A 16218-nucleotide genomic window follows, 5' to 3' on the forward strand; every position below is an offset into this window, starting at 1 on the left:
GCAACTAGAACTGTTACTCTGCCTCAGACTCTCTCACCTACACCTCCTCTACCTAAGTCAGTGTCCAGGGCTCATCCCCTGGCACGGCCTTCCTTTCTAACTATAATGAATACGCCTTGTCGTGGGCCTTCTGTAAAGAGATATCAGGCTGGAGAAATCGCCTAAGACCAGACAACCCCGACAGTACTATTAGGCACTGTATGTATTCTGGTTAAGTCGAAGAGGGGAGACTTTCGTATGGCCCGTGCTGTGTTAGACTCCGGAAGCCAGCACAAATTTATTTCAAGCGCGCACGCACACAAGATTGGCGCTAACCTTTCAAATTTCGACCATTGCATCACCAGGCTTGGCGAGTCAGCTGTCCCGAAGTCTCATCTCAAAGGCTCCACGTCATGTACCATACGCCCATTCGCTGGTAAAGAAGAATATAACATCTCTCCAGTGGTAGTCGACCGCATCACGTCGTCATTACCAAACGTCAACCTTCCTTCTTCCGTCATCAGCCGCATTATGCGCCACCCTTTGGCCGATCAACGTTTTGGGGAGTCAGGTCCAGTCGATCTGTTAATCGGCAGGGACTTATACCCACGGATTCTCGTTGGAGCTCCATACCCTACTGAAGTCGAAGGACTTTACTTTACGCCTTCAGTCTTCGGCTTGGTAGTTTCTGGCGTAGTACATAATTTGGCTCAACCTACGTCCTGCTCTCTGTTCTTCAAATCTACTCTTAGCGTATCGAATTCTACCGAGAACAGGGTAAAAATTCACCCTTCCTCTCGTTCAAGGATCTCTAGAAGCAAGAAGTTACCACCTTCTTCATGCACTGCTTCTCATTCAACTCACAACAGCTCTGTACCGGGTGTATCTACGACATTGCATCGGCCCTTCAGCACCCCCAGTCATTTAGAATCTGCGAATGAAAATATCAGCACAACGTCATCCGGTGGTCCCGCAACCGCATCCGTTTCAGCCACGACTTCGATTCACCGATCCACGTCTTCTACGCAAACAAAGTCTGTACCGAAGATTCCCAATTTCTCGAAAACTCTCCCCATCATTGAACATCTGCATCCACCGTTCAGCAGAAAAGATGGGGCTCCTTTCAATAAAGATGATAAAGAAATGCATCCCGTTCAGCGATTCTAATCCAAGGTACTGCTCGAGAAACTTCCCGAACCTGATGCACCTAGAAGTTCAGATGCAACTGATGTTCCTCGCATCAGTGAAAGAAATTATTGTGAAACCTCAAAAGCCGATTCTCCATATAACGCAACTTCGACTACACATTCCGATAACTCTAGAACTGATAGTCGCCTCATCATGAATGGAAACATTCTAAGCAGCACTGAAGCTTCATCAACTTCAATTCGTGACCAAGGTAGTTTGATGTTCATTCGGAATGTAAGATCAGATAACATGGATTCGAGAAGTTTGGTCAGCAATACCAATCCCGTTGCTGTTCCTACCCAAGCGGCTTATGGTAGGACCAGGAATGCATCTGCCACTTCATCGTACGCCGTATCTGGAAGCTCTAGGAAATCCGGATCCAGTTTGCCATCCGAACATCATATGGAGACAAGTCATTCCAGATCCTATCTGAGGATCAAGCCGACTTCGAGAAGTACCACCATCACCCTAGAAGGTCAAAATATTTTTTGTATATTTGTATATAGCTGGGATCAGCTATATACAAATAGTCGTTTTTGGACGTTATACAAGTCGTTTTTGGTTCTTTCAATTCATTGTTCTTCGGCTTAGTTTTCTTCGTTTTTCATGTATATAGTTAGGGTAAACATGATTGTTCTTTCATACTAGAATTCATTGGGTTATTTAGTTCTGTTTCAATTTTCAGTTCTTAGTTTTCATCCACTCTTGCAGAGCGGGAATTGTTAGGGTGGGCGGACGCATCCTCAACATAGTTCCTAGAAGTAACAAACATTATGTTTATTTTTTTTTCTCTATCTTACACAAGAATCAATTTCCTTTTTTCTTATTCATATTTCCTTTGTTTATCATTAAGTTAGCCTCAACAAGTCATCACAAGTAATTTTAAATGATTGTTTAGGAAGTTCATTTTGTTTACATTTACACTCTGTGCATAAGCATAATCTTATTTTGTATTGTTTTTCTCTCAATGTAAATTTCAGCCTACCTGCTACAGCCTGCACCGCATCTCAAGAGTAAATCACCCGGAGCGATTTAGGTGGGCGGTATGTTCCGGTTAACCTACGGCAACCGAAAGGTTGAATTGGAGGGGGCACCATCAAACATCATGGCATAATAGCCTACAGGATATATTAGCGCCCATGTAGCCAACAGTCAAAACTCACCTCCTCCGGTGCTCTCTGTGGAGAGAAGCATCCCAGACTAAGGTGAAGAAAGAGCCATCTTGTCTTCTGGTAGAAGAAGTTGATTATTCCTTTTTGTCTCTCATGATTCCTGATGATTTTGTCTACCATGAGTGAGTAGAACTCTCGGAGTTGTTCCCAGAAGTAGAGAGGAGAGAGGCTTAGAGATGCAGAGGGAGGAAAGAAGAAGTAAGTCCACATGGCAATCATTAACATTCACCACCACATGGTAATCATCATCAACCACCTCATTATCTACAATTCCATAGCCCAGCATTCAAAATTTACTAACCATCTAAACATAAATGTTTTCTTTCGGCCACCCACTACACCATCTGTAACTTAAACAATAGAATTTTATTTTTCATTTAACCATGTTCATTTTTCAATTATACATTCCACTCCAACCCAACCAGCCAACCAAAAGTGAAGTGTATCCGGCAATTTCGTTGAGGGCATGCTTCATTCAATCACCTTTCTGCCTTTCTTCAGTAGGTTGTTGAGTGGAAAGAGATTGTCGGCCATTTCTGGTACAAATCTTCGGTAATAGTTCAAAGTTCCCAGCGACCTCCCCACTCCCTTCACACCCCTAGGCACTGCCATCCTTATAGCTGCGACTTTGTATGTGGCGGGTTTAACTCCTTCCCTGGAAATGGTGTGTTCCAAAAAAATTATTTGTGCCTTTCCCAACAATGATTTTTCTCCCGTTAGTTACCCCACATTTCCTGATTCCTTCATCCTTAGGGTGTATTTTAACAACAAATTTTTACAATCTCAGGAATCTTCTCACTCCGCGGGCATTCCTCGGCAACGGCGCGTTCTGGGTCGCTTTCACCCGTTCTTGATCCGGCTGTACCCTCCTACGCGATACCACGTGTCCCAAGAACCGAATTTCACCAAGTCCGAACTTAGATTTTTCCCGCGACAGCCTCGAACTCGAATGGGCTATTAAACGGGGAATTACTTTGACGTATTATGCCTTGTCAGAGAAGTTCGTCTAATTGTTCTCTAATAATAGTCCTCATGGCCTGGGGTTACCGCCTATCTTTTACGTAGATTGGGTTTTCCGACTTTAAATGGATCCGGTGTTCGGTTTTCCCTGTGGTGGCCAGAAGTTCTCCCTCCCAATAAAATAGGTCTTCGATTTTAACGACCAAGCGCATCAACGCCCTATCGCACTCTACCGCTCCAATTTTCATATTCCCGCTTCTCTTTTTAGCCGTTACTTCATACCTTTGTTTACCGATTTTATATCGCCATTTCTTATTGTTAACGTTAAGTCTGAACCCCACTCGTTGGAGTACGTCATACACTATGATCAGTTCGTGCCCTGCCATTAACTCTTCGATAATATGGATAAGAACTTCTGTATCCGACCCTGCCAACTCTCCCAGGTTAAGACTCGTTTCCCCCAATGTTTGGCATTTTCCGCTGACAGTAGACACCGTACATGCGCATTGTTTACGGCCCGCGCAAATGCCTAATTTCTCTGCCCCTCTTCGACTAACCAATGAGTTGGTACTCCCTGTATCTATCAGGAATCTCACCCCTGATTTCTCCGAACTCGCCACGGGCAACTTGGTAACGCGACTACCCTGTACGCTATTATAAATTATTAACTCGCCCCGCCGGTTGCCCCACCCGTTACCGCGTCCTCAGTTTGAAAGGCCGCGACCCGCTACCACCTCGGCTCCGGATAATCTTCCCACCCAGGGGTCCCCTCCTCTTACCTCATGGCGTCTCGAAGCTGGGTGGCTGCGCTCAGAACGGACGCTCTCCTCGCCTGATGATTCGTCACTGGTGGATTGTCTTCTGCTCCTCTTTTCGGTCCGCCTGCTGTTCCAGTCCTGATTATTTACTTCTATAGGTTCCGGTGGAGGTTCTCTCCTGTTATGCCGGGGGTTACGTCTCGGGCATTCACGTGCTACATGCCCCTGTCTACCACACTCGTAGCATCTTGTATATTTGCACTGCGCGGCTACGTGTCCGGTTTTGTTACATTCGTAGCAGCGCCGGTCCGATCGCTGCCTCCTTTCCTCTAAGTCCTCTACTTAGCCTCTTTTCAAAGCCCGTATTGTGGGTGGTCCGTCTGATGGAACTTCGCTGCTGTCTTCGTGGCGAATTCACTTCCGTCCACTCTGCTTCGGATTTCTCGAAGCTGCCTTCCCTACGTTCCCTCGCGTCCACAAGATCTTGGGCGCAGTCGATGAAATCCCGGTCCCTGGGCAGCGATCCAGGACAGTCCAAATAATGGTTAATTTGGACCTTCAGCACCCCTTTCAAGAACTCCATCTTCTGGGATCCCTCTGCCTGTCCACACGTCTCCATCATTTTCTCCGTCAGCCGGTTATAAAGGACCAGCATTTTTCTGCGAACTCGCCCTCCGACTGACAAAATAGTGTAAATAATCGTAAACACTCAAGTGATCAGTAACACGACCACTGTGCCACGCCCTTATTCGTCACGTGACCACTAATTATCGCCACCTATGTTAAATCAGCCAATCACAGCAATCTCATCCAGTATTTTGTATTCGTTTCTTTACCCCCACCACTCATCAAAGATGGACTCACGCTTGAGGTTTGAAAGGGATTGCGTGTACCCGGTGGTCTTTTTGTTTTTCTGATGTTTCAAAAACTTTTCGTAGGGGCTGAGTGTGCCCGGGCGTCATTTCATTTTTCTTTTGTTTACCTCCCACCACTCATCGAAGGGCTAGATAACCACTTCTGATATTATAACCTCCGTACGCCATTTTGGTTTTTCTTGCAACTTGAAAGATTTAGGGTTTTAGAAGTGCCATAGAGTGTCCGGCCGCCATTTTGCTTTTATACTGTTTGAGAGACTTACGGGTTTTGTGGAGTCTGAGTGTGCCCGACCGCTATTTTGTCTTTTCCTCGCGGCCATTTTATTATGAGGGTTTGCTGATACTCTTATTTTCATTCGCCGCCATTTTTTTGCATGAAACTCGCAGAGAAAACAAGATCAGACCCTCCGATGAATGTTACAAGGGACTTTGAACTTGTATAATCCCTAAAGCATAAACAAACTAAGAGATAAATTGATCCTTAGTGTAAATAATTTGAACTGGTTAAACCTAAACAATAAACTCTGATATGTAGACCTTTATCTTCTAATCCCTTCGATGAATGTAAACAGGGAACTTTAACTTGTATAATGCCTAAAGCATAAACAAACTGTGAGGTAAATAGATCTATTACTAAGTAGAATTTTTTAACCTCCCTTATCTTTTAATACTTTGGACTTTGAACTATTATACTTTCTATTTTAGTTTCCTTCAAAGGTACATTTAATTTCCTGAGGATTGAATTTTGAACAGGTAATACCTAAAACATAATCACAGATATTGGACTCGGTTATTATCTTTATCAGTTAATTGTTTCGGTGGAAGTGAAAAAACTTTGAACCACTAATAAATTACATATAGGAGTAGGATATGTGACGTCATTATTATCAGCTAATAGAATTGCCGTTTGTTAAAAATGTACTAATAGTCGTGTTATTTTTAAAAATTTTTTTTACCTGGTTTATTCGCTGCAACCTTCCTAGTTGTTATGTAACTTTCATCAATTCAATGAAATACTTACGTTATAGGCGCAGAGTGTGCCAGGCCACCATTTTTTTTTTGTATAATCGTGTAAACAATGTAAATGAGGTGTAGGACTTTGTAATCTCATCTATCTTTAAACTCTTTCGATTTTGAATTGTAACCCTCTTTCTTTTAATCCTTAATTTATGTGTAAACAATATATTTTGAACTTTTAAAAAAATAAAAATAATGAAAGATTCGAGAAGAAAATTATTTTAAAAAGAGATTGACTATAAAAAAATGATGATTTTAAATCTTTAAAATATCAAATAATGAAAAATATAATAAATCGATAGTAAAAAAAAATCTTTTATGATATTAAACTATGAAAAAAATTGATATAGAGTAAAAAAGAAAGGAAACCACTTCAAGAAATTTAAATAAATCGAGCTACACGTTTCTAGAGGTGGTGTTTAATAAAGCCGGCTGGAACTAAGAATGAGAAAGAATTCATATGTACCAGCCTATTTTCCACCCGATTTATTTACTTTTTAGGGATTATACAGGTTCAAAGTCCTTTGTTTTCTATAGTCGAATGGATTAAAAGATATAACTCTGCATATCATTATAGGATTTACCAGTTCAAAGTACCTATATGGTTTATACTTAAAAATTAACAATATTCATTGGGGCTGAGTGTGGCTGGACGCCATTTTATTTTTATTTTGTTTACCCCACCACCCATCAAAGGGCAAGTTAACCACTTTATAAATAATAACCTCCCTTCGCCCTTTTGGTTTTCTCCATGTCAATGTTTGCTAATTTGATTCATTACTAATTTTTCGAATTTTTTATGGTAACTATAATGGGAAGTTTGATCATCAGAGACATTTAAAAAATCCCGATAGTCTTTCACTTCTGTTTAACAGACTTTCAGGGGATATATTTTTACTTTTTTATCCGGACCATAAACTTTACTAGAGTTGTTTGTTTATGCTTTAGGTATTATACAAGTTCAAAGTCCCTTGTTTACATTCATCGAAGAAATGAGAAGATAAAGCTTTAAATATCCATGTTTATGTTTTAGATCCAACCAGTTCAAAGTACTTATATTTGAACTATAATGTTATCTTTGTCTTTTCTTTGCAAGTAAACATATCTTCAATCCCCTGTTTATTGTTAATTTTTAAGTATAAACAATGTAGGTACTTTGAACTGGTAAATCCTATAACGCATACGATGATATGGAGAGTTATATCTTTTAATCCATCGATGATAGAAAACAAGGGACTTTGAACCTGTATAATCCCTAAAAAGTAAATAAATCGGGTGGTAAATAGGCCGGTACATATGAATTCTTTCTCCTTCTTCGTTCCAGCGTGCTTTATTAAACACCACCTCCGGAAACGTGTAAGTCGATTTATTTAAATTTCTTGAAGTGATTTCGTTTCTTTTTTCTTCGATATCATTTTTTTCATGGTTTAATATCATAAAAGATTTTTTTTTTACTATCGATTTATTATATTTTTCATTATTTATGAGTTATAATAAGAGTTAGAATCATCACTTTTTTTTTCCTTTTAAAATAATTTTCTGCTTGAATATTTCTTTATTTTTTTTTTTTAAGTTCAAAATATATTGTTTACACATGAATTAAGGATTAAAACAAAGAGGGTTACAATTCAAAATCGAAAGAGTTTAATGCCTAAAGCATAAACAAACTGCGAGTTAAATAGATCCATTACTAAGATCTATTTACCTCACAGTTTGTTTATGCTTTAGGCATTATACAAGTTAAAGTCCCTTGTTTACATTCATCGAAGGGATTAGAAGATAAAGGTCTACATATCAGTGTTTATTTTTTAGGTTTAACCAGTTCAAATTATTTACACTAAGGATCTATTTATCTCTCAGTTTGTTTATGCTTTAGGTTATGTCGAGCTAAATTTTGAATTTAAACCCCCCGATATGGGCCTTGTGATCAAATGCTAGCTTCTGATTGGCTGCCTGACGTAACTGATTACGTGAGCGTTTAAGGTTAGGTCGAAAGTCCTAAAAATGAAAAGTAAAAATTTAAATTCAAATCTCCCGCCATAGGTCACGTGACGAGTGGTTAGGGTTGGTTCTACTAGGGTGACCTTCTTGTATTTAGTAAATCGAATACTCACCGTGCAGAGCACCTACATAGCGTGTTCCAGAGGATACGAGACTTTGGACTGAAACTGTCTCGGTAGAAGTCATTGCTTAGACAAAAACGGATAAATGTTCTAGGACATACCTTATCTGAGGAGGGGGTTAGACTAGATGTGCAGAAGGTAGCGGCCTTGCATCGGATGCTGGTGCCGACTAACATAAAAGGAATCAGGAGGATGTTAGGGGCATTAAACTACTATCGTCAGTTCGCCCCTGATATGACGGTTAACCTGGTTCCCCTTAATAATTAGCTAAACAAAGTTAGTTCGATAGTAATGACGACAGCCATTAAGAGCAATATTCGTAAATGTTTAAATCAGCTGCAGAAGGAACCAGTACTAGCGTTTCCCGACTTTCAGAAGCAATTCACGTTAACAACGTGTAACACGCTAGTGAGTACGCGCTGAGAGCGGTGCTGTCACAGGAGGGTGAGGTTGGAGAACGTCCTGTGGCGTACGATAGTAGAAGACTCACAGAGGCAGAAGTACGCTGCAGCGCCTTGGAACGATAACTAATGGGAAATGTGTGGGCAAGTGAGCATTTCCAACCCTACTTGTTTGGAATTCGATTTAGGGCCCAGACGGACCACAGGCCCCTGCAATGGGTGGGGAGGTTAAAGGAATCGTCTGCGATAGTCACACAGTGGAACTGTTGAGCCATTACAAGATAGACGTAACAACGTTTTCCTTACCTGGTTCGTACTGATAAGGAAAATGTTGTAGCAGATTAACTTTCGCGAGCGATTATGATAAACGCGGAAGAAGATGACCACGGGGAAACTTCTGGAGTTGGAAGGCAGTTCTTGAGGAAGTGGACTCCGGGAGAACTGTAATAAGCCTCACCAGAGAACCAGATTAGAGAGGAAACGTCCGCAGAAGAAAGTTCGAACGATAAAAGACGATATGGAGGATATTATCAAGGGTTTGCAGAAGATGGAACAGTGCAAATATGGTGGTAGCATCATTTCGACTATCTAGCCCCAACTGGGTATTTAAGAGGACCAAATATGTAGAGCGGTGAAAGATCCATCCAAATCCTGTAGGATCCATCATTGGAAATGTGACGGTATGGGAAAAGATCCAGCGGCTATAGAAAACGGAAAAGATTGGCGTTGATCGGTCGTTTATTTGATACACATCGATGGTAGATACCCTGAGAGACCCAGAACATCAAAAGGATGTAACTTTCACTTATTTAGGAGGAAAAACTAACCATCATGAGCTGAACGAGACTCTAGCATTGCGGCGCAAATATTTCTGGTGTGGCATGAAACGCACAATCCAAGAGATTCTTGGGAAATGCGAGGTATGTCTCAGGACGAAATTTGATCGGCACCAGCCCTGTGCAGCTGAAGAAGAGACCCCTACAGCGAATGCGCCGCTTACTAACTTACAGGTGGATTCTTTCACCTGGAAAGACTATAAGTGGGTCAAATTATTGATATATCCAGTAAGGTGGCCATGGCATACTCGGTGCAGGAAAGATCAGCGGAGGTGGTTTTACGTGCCCTTCGGACATGGTTTCAATTTTATGGCATCACCGATAAAATTTCTTCCCACAGGGAGGCAATTTGACATCGCAAGCATCAGAGAGCAAATGAGAATATTGGAAGTGGTGTGGCACCTCAACATCCAAAGAGCCGCGGAGGGATAGAGCGGCTTCATAGCACTCTAAGTGACCATCTACGAGTGTACCAGCTAGAAATGGGACTGGAACCTCATGACGCAATGGAACGGGCAGTTGCAGCATAGAACCTCTCCATAATCGCAGCCCCATTCGAAATTCTTGTTGAGATGAGGGGGCGTCGACGGGACCACCGTGGTACTTTGCCGGGAGAAGATGAATTGGCCGGAAATGTGATTTGCAAAAGTTGTCGCAAAAATCAGGGACAGAATTTACAGGGAAAAAGTTTGTATATATAAATTTCATATTATTTGTTAATAGTCTTTTTTATGTTATTGTACGAAGAGTTTTTCTTGTTATTTCCATTTCATTTTTAGTTTAATTTATGTATATTGGACTAAATTTAGGCAAATTTGTATGTGTGTTATTTCTATATGTATTTTTCTTTTGTATATCATGGAGTTTACGAGTACTTTATGGCTATTCTTTACTGGCTATAGTTCATTGTAAATCGTTTTCAATTTTTTTAAATGTTATAATAATATGCAGTGTAAGTTTACGAGGATTGTTTGTAAACTGGTGGGGGGAGTCACGGCCGAAGCGTGATAACACCTGACAGGCCGTATCAGCTGATTGACATGTATATATTGAAGTACTCGACTCAATAAAGAGCATTCTATTTCTGGAACCCGTGAAAGTCATTTCATACCCTTTTCACTTTTTTCTCTCGACGATATTTAAGTTATATAGATTGATATGTAATGGGAGGCACCAGCTGGAATTTTTAGTGCTAAATAATTTCTTTTGTCGGCGTGCCAAAGATACCGCCGGACCTAGGCAGAAACCAGTCGGCAAAACATCTAAAGTAATGAACAGAGATATATAGATAACAGAGGGTATGTACCCCCTGGGGACGATTGACCGTGTGGGCAGAGATAAACAAATAAACAGCCTTATCTTACACGTGGCCACATTAAACACCTCGGGGAAAATACAGTCAAAGAAGAAAGCCACCTTAAGTTAAACATGAAAGGTAGGAAAAAGACCAACTTTCGCCGAAGGTCATTGGACCTTCTCGCCACCTCTTATAAAAACCAATACAAATGAACATAGAAAAACCAATAAAAAAACAGAAATCAAAAGAAGGAGGAGTCAGAAGGAGAGGGAAGAAAATAAGCAAAAAGGGCAGGAGGAACAAAGTTAAGGAGGGTCTGAGACAGTCTGAGAGTTGAACACAGTCTGGGACAGAAGGAGAGTCTGGCACAGTCTGAGAGCTGGACAGTCAGGGACAGAAGGACAGTTGGACACAGTCTGGGAGAGATGGAGACTTGAGACAGTCTATCAATTGGAGGCCAGAGAAGGAAGTCACACCTCGTGGAGATACAGCAGCGGCAGCCGGGAGCCAAGCGAATATGGATCCTCTGCCGCGACAACTACCAAGCCGACTGACGTACCAAAACAAGTAAGACCTTTTCTGTTGTATTTTGAATGGCAGTAGTAGAATTAATAACTTAGAGTCAGTATAAATATCAAAGATCTGGTACTTCTCAATTCATAATATAATAATTAAAGTATAAGGAAACAAGTCTACCATGCTCTCTCATCATATTATTCTTGGTAATGTAAATATAATTGTAAATATAAGATATGTAACAAAGACTTTGCTTTATAATTAAGGATCCCTGCATGCCACCTCATATATAATAGCATAGTAAATTGGTGAACACGATACCGTTGGAAAGGAACTCCAATGATTAATTATAGATATTCATATATAGCATACCGTGGCGAGGGGAACCCGGTTTCTAGTGTTTGAATTAAATATAGCGCATACTTTGTCAGCCGGTTCCCATAAGGAACTGATAGAGATACATAATATAATTACAAATATATAATATAAATATATAAATACAAATACATAATATAAACTTTTTCTATATAATTCCTTCTTAAATTTAAAACTTTTACAATCCACTTCTCTTCTTTCTTTCATTTACATTTGCAACGAAAGTTATGTGGGACAAAGGCAATTAGCCTGCATTTGAAAAAAGAAAATGACATCAAAATGAAGGTATCTTTGAGAATGACCGTTGGAAGGTTTGTAAAGAATAAAGTTGAGAAAAAGGGATCAAATTTGTTTTTAAATATAGTAATTTTTTTTTGTTCGTCAACATTTTTATTAACAGAATGTTCAAGACTGGATAGATACTCATTTTTTTCTTTTCTTTTTTTTTTTTTTAATTTCAAGAATTTCTGGGTGAAATTTTGTAGGTGAACTAATGGTGAACTAACTTTTAGTATTAAAATCGATTTCATTAGCGGTAAATGAAGCTCTGGAACTGCCAATGGAAAGGGGTATTTTCAATGAGGAATTACATGAAGAGATTCATGAGCAGAGCTGATCCTGATAAGAATTGATATCGGTTATTGTTTTGATTCGATGCGCTGGTAGAAAAAAAAATGAAACACTATTATTTGACGGTGAAAAATAAAGGTTATTTAATAATAAATTGATTTTATTGGTAATAAATTGATTTTTATGTATTCATGAATAGTGGAAAATTAAATATTCAAATTTCGTTTTGTCAATCAAATCTTGTCCTGAGTTGTGCATGATCGAAAAAGTTTTTTTGTTTTTTTTTTCTATTTTATAATTTTGATTCCTATATATATATTTTATTTATTTATTTATTTTTTTTAAATTGATAGTGATTGAATTGTCAAGCCTTACTGACAATACAAATGTTCGACAGTTAATGTCCTTAAATGCCTCATATTCTAAATATTTATTAATAGTATACAAAATAATTTTTTTTAAGATTATATAGTTATCATTTTATATAATATTTTTAGTAAATCGATGTTTTTTATTGTAGGCTCACCATTCATTCGCCTTATGCCTAAAATTACAGCAGTAGCTGGAAATGACCTGGTTATAAAATGCCCAGTTGCTGGCTATCCCATTGAATCTATTACTTGGGAAAGAGGTCAGTTGAAAAAAAGTTTATTTTTACCATGATTTTCATTTTTACCCATGAAATAAATTGAAAATATTTCTTCATTTATTATAGATTATTAAAATGAAAATAATGAAACTGTTAAACCTGGTGATTTTCATTTCAAGCTCTGTCATCATAGTAATCTTATTTTCTTTTACTGCAGTGCAAGAGATACTTGCACATCGTTTCAAAATTAATAATCTTAGTATTATTTTTCCATTAGCATTGAAGCAATTGAGATATAAACTAGTGGGTATGAAATGATATTCAAATTAACAGAAAAACAAAATTAATGCCATGCATATTCCCATATCTCTATTTTATTTCTCAGCTGTCTTACACTGTAATATAGAGAATAATTGAGTGTGAATATTGAAAACAGATTGTAATTGAAATTGAATAAAAGTGTCGATGATTTATTTACAATAAATTATAGGAAGATAAAGAAAAAAAAGTTGACGACATTATGATAAAAACTATTTTTTATTGATAGTTTTAATCTTTAACAAGAGAAGAGTACAGATTTGAGTGAGTAAAAGGTTACAGCCAACATACAGTGATGTCTGAAATTGGTGGAATTGACAATTCTTTTCATGGCACTTGTAACAGCATAATCGTCACTAACGGAACAACACTCGTTAGCTTCAATATAAAACGTTTCATGGACAACATCAAGAGCATTTATTCATAGTAGCTGGTAGTAAGCTTGTCTAAATCTGCAGTCAATAAATATAGGAAGTACTTGGATTATGGTATATTTTTTGCAACAGCAAGTTGACTAAGCAGCCTCTGCCTGAGAAGAAGCAGAGTTCCAAAGGGATCTCCCACAAGTTCTGAAGCTCAAAGATTACATCGTCTTCACAGGTACTTCTTATCAAATCCCTTTTCTTTGAATTTTAATGGTATAGTTTGAGATAACAATTAAGTATGAGAACTGCTATATTTATATTCTTTGTAGTGTAGGTACGATATGATATGGAGTAAATGTTTTTATATTTTAGAGTATATACTTTCACCTAATATAATCTCATGTGTTAGGTATGTTCACGATTATTCATTTCAGAGTTTTCGGGTACTTTTTTGGACGATTTCACATGATTCACGCACTGTGACCGGGCATTTTCTGTTCCTATATTTTCTTTAAATGTCCACTGATCCTCCTTCTATGTTTTTAATTATGCATTGTACATATTGTTTTTTATAATAATTATCAGTTAATTTAGAATCAAGAAATTATTAAAAACACATTGTTTTTATTAAAAATAGATGACTGACGGTATGGGAATTTGAAGGAGATGGTCAGGACTGCGATCAACAAATATAAAATTGTTATAACTATTCATTTTTCATCGACGTTTCATCTCACAATGGCTTCCTCAGGACTAAAATAAAAATCTTGTGGGAAAAAAAATAGGTTATGAATAGTCAGCATAACAAATAAATTACTATTCCATAATATATACAAATATAATATAGAAGGAAGCTTGAGCAATATGAAGTATGAGTAAAAGGTAGATATGAGGATGAGCTAAATTAAAAAACGATATTATGCAATATCAAAATAATGGTAAAGTAAAGGGTAACATAAACTCACTAGAAAAGAATCAATGACAAAATACCTGAGGTCTTGACGGTTGACCTTATATAAATATGTGGAGAAGATGGTCGGGGGGGGGGGGTCAGAAAATAAACAGAAACTTATTTATTCGTGCCGACGTTTCGACCTGAATTTCAGAGTAATTGACAGAAGTTCTGGCTCTAAGTTTAAATATTTTTGTGTTTATTTGCTGACCGCACCGACTGACCATCTTCTTCACATAAGAAATTCCTGTTGTGATAGGTGGAGATCTAAACAACGACATTAATGGAACAAAGAGACTGAAAATGACAACTGATTTTGTCAACAGGTGCTGGGAAGTAAGATATATTAAGTTGAGTATAAACATTTTTTGTAAATAAATATTAGATCCATCATTTAAATAGATAAAAATATAATGCATTCACTAGGGTGAAATAAAACGGAAATTAATATAAAACTAAATATATAAAAATAACATACAATTCGATAGAAAATATTGATTAGTCAATTTAAAATTATAAGAAGCTAAAGGTAAAATATTTTGGTGAAGTATGAAAAGACAATGAAATATTGCGGTGAAAAATCATAGACAATAGTTTGATAATGATTTGTATTCATAGTGATAACATTATTTAACAATAAAATATTGTATAGTAAAAACAACAATCCCTGATAAGGCCTCATTCGTGATATTATACGACGTTATTCTGAGGAGGAAACAAGGGCAGCTGTCAATAGGTGGCTCCTATACAGCATTGGTCCATTGCCCAACCACTGTATAATAGTTCTAGCCCCCTGTTTCAGTCTATGAACAAGTATGCAGTAGAAATCGTAGATGTCCTGGAACATTATTTACTATATTACTGTCACTGTGAGTAAATACTTTTTAAGAATGGGCTGGTTTCAGGTTGCAGGGTTTTGGTGTTCGTAATTTTAAAGAGACTCCTAAAGTTAACAAATAAGTGTGTGAGAAACATGTACTCTCAGGGTGAGAACGGGCCAAAGCCTTGTAACTCAATATTGATTATGCACCTTTGCTAGGATTCCCAGAAGCCAGCGGAATAGAAAGATACCTTGGGTCTCTCTTTAGCAAATGTGTCAGAGCACCTTTAACACCAGCCCATTGCTGATAAAATGTCACAACAACTCCCTCCTTATACTATTGGGACAAATATGAATTGATCAAGCTCATTAGAAAAAGATATTTCATCTACTTAGATTGACATCAAGGGTTCCACGAGATATGCTCAAGGACCCGACAGTATCAATTATTACTTTTAATTGACCCTGATCACGTGGGTAGAGTGTAAAAATGTGAAAGTGAAAAAACGGATAGCGATTCGGATGGCTAGATTTCACCACGATAGGTCTCAGGTTTGGACTCACGGAACAATTCTAAATAGGACAAGGAGCTTCTCAAAAGACCTGTGACCACCTTGGGGATATTAGAGTCTTGGCGGAAAATATCATTTTGTACTTCCTAGGGGTCATACAACATCGTCTGCATGGAAATTAGCTTTGAGGATATTTCATATTATTTATTTATTTGTGTTAAACTTATTGTCTTCTTCCAACTTTATTTATTTTCAACTTCTTTATGAGTTTCGACTTATTTCTTTGTTTATAACTTTATTGATACTATTGTTATTTTATTTTAATTTATTTATAAATTTTCATTCATTCATCACTATTATGTGTGCTTACAGAAAGCATTAATATTAGATGGCTCCATAAATTTAAATAAAATCTATATTATAATAATAAATTCAATATTTGTGATGAGTTCAGGTGCATAACCTTATATATCTGACTCAGCATTATCCCCTTCCACCATTATTGTATTTATATCCCCCTGTTACAGAGTTAAGATAGTCATTCAGTCATTAGAGGTGTTACCTTTTTATTTGTAGTAATAGTGTAGTAGTAGTA

The 16218-nt window shown here is 37.8% G+C and overlaps 1 protein-coding gene across 1 annotated transcript in view; it reads left to right on the top strand.

Annotated features, from left to right (window-relative positions):
• LOC106690466 (cell adhesion molecule Dscam2-like) overlaps window positions 1–16218 on the top strand; it is a 57684-nt gene that overhangs the window by 23565 nt on the left and 17901 nt on the right. Inside the window, exon 5 of the mRNA XM_067052694.1 lies at window positions 12588–12698. Coding sequence (XP_066908795.1) covers window positions 12588–12698 — 111 coding nt within the window. The remainder of the gene's footprint in view (window positions 1–12587; window positions 12699–16218) is intronic.

The sequence above is a fragment of the Halyomorpha halys genome, unplaced genomic scaffold, assembly GCF_000696795.3.
Source record: "Halyomorpha halys isolate HHAL.00 unplaced genomic scaffold, Hhal_1.1 Scaffold1729.1, whole genome shotgun sequence".
NCBI classification, from domain to species: domain Eukaryota; kingdom Metazoa; phylum Arthropoda; class Insecta; order Hemiptera; family Pentatomidae; genus Halyomorpha; species Halyomorpha halys.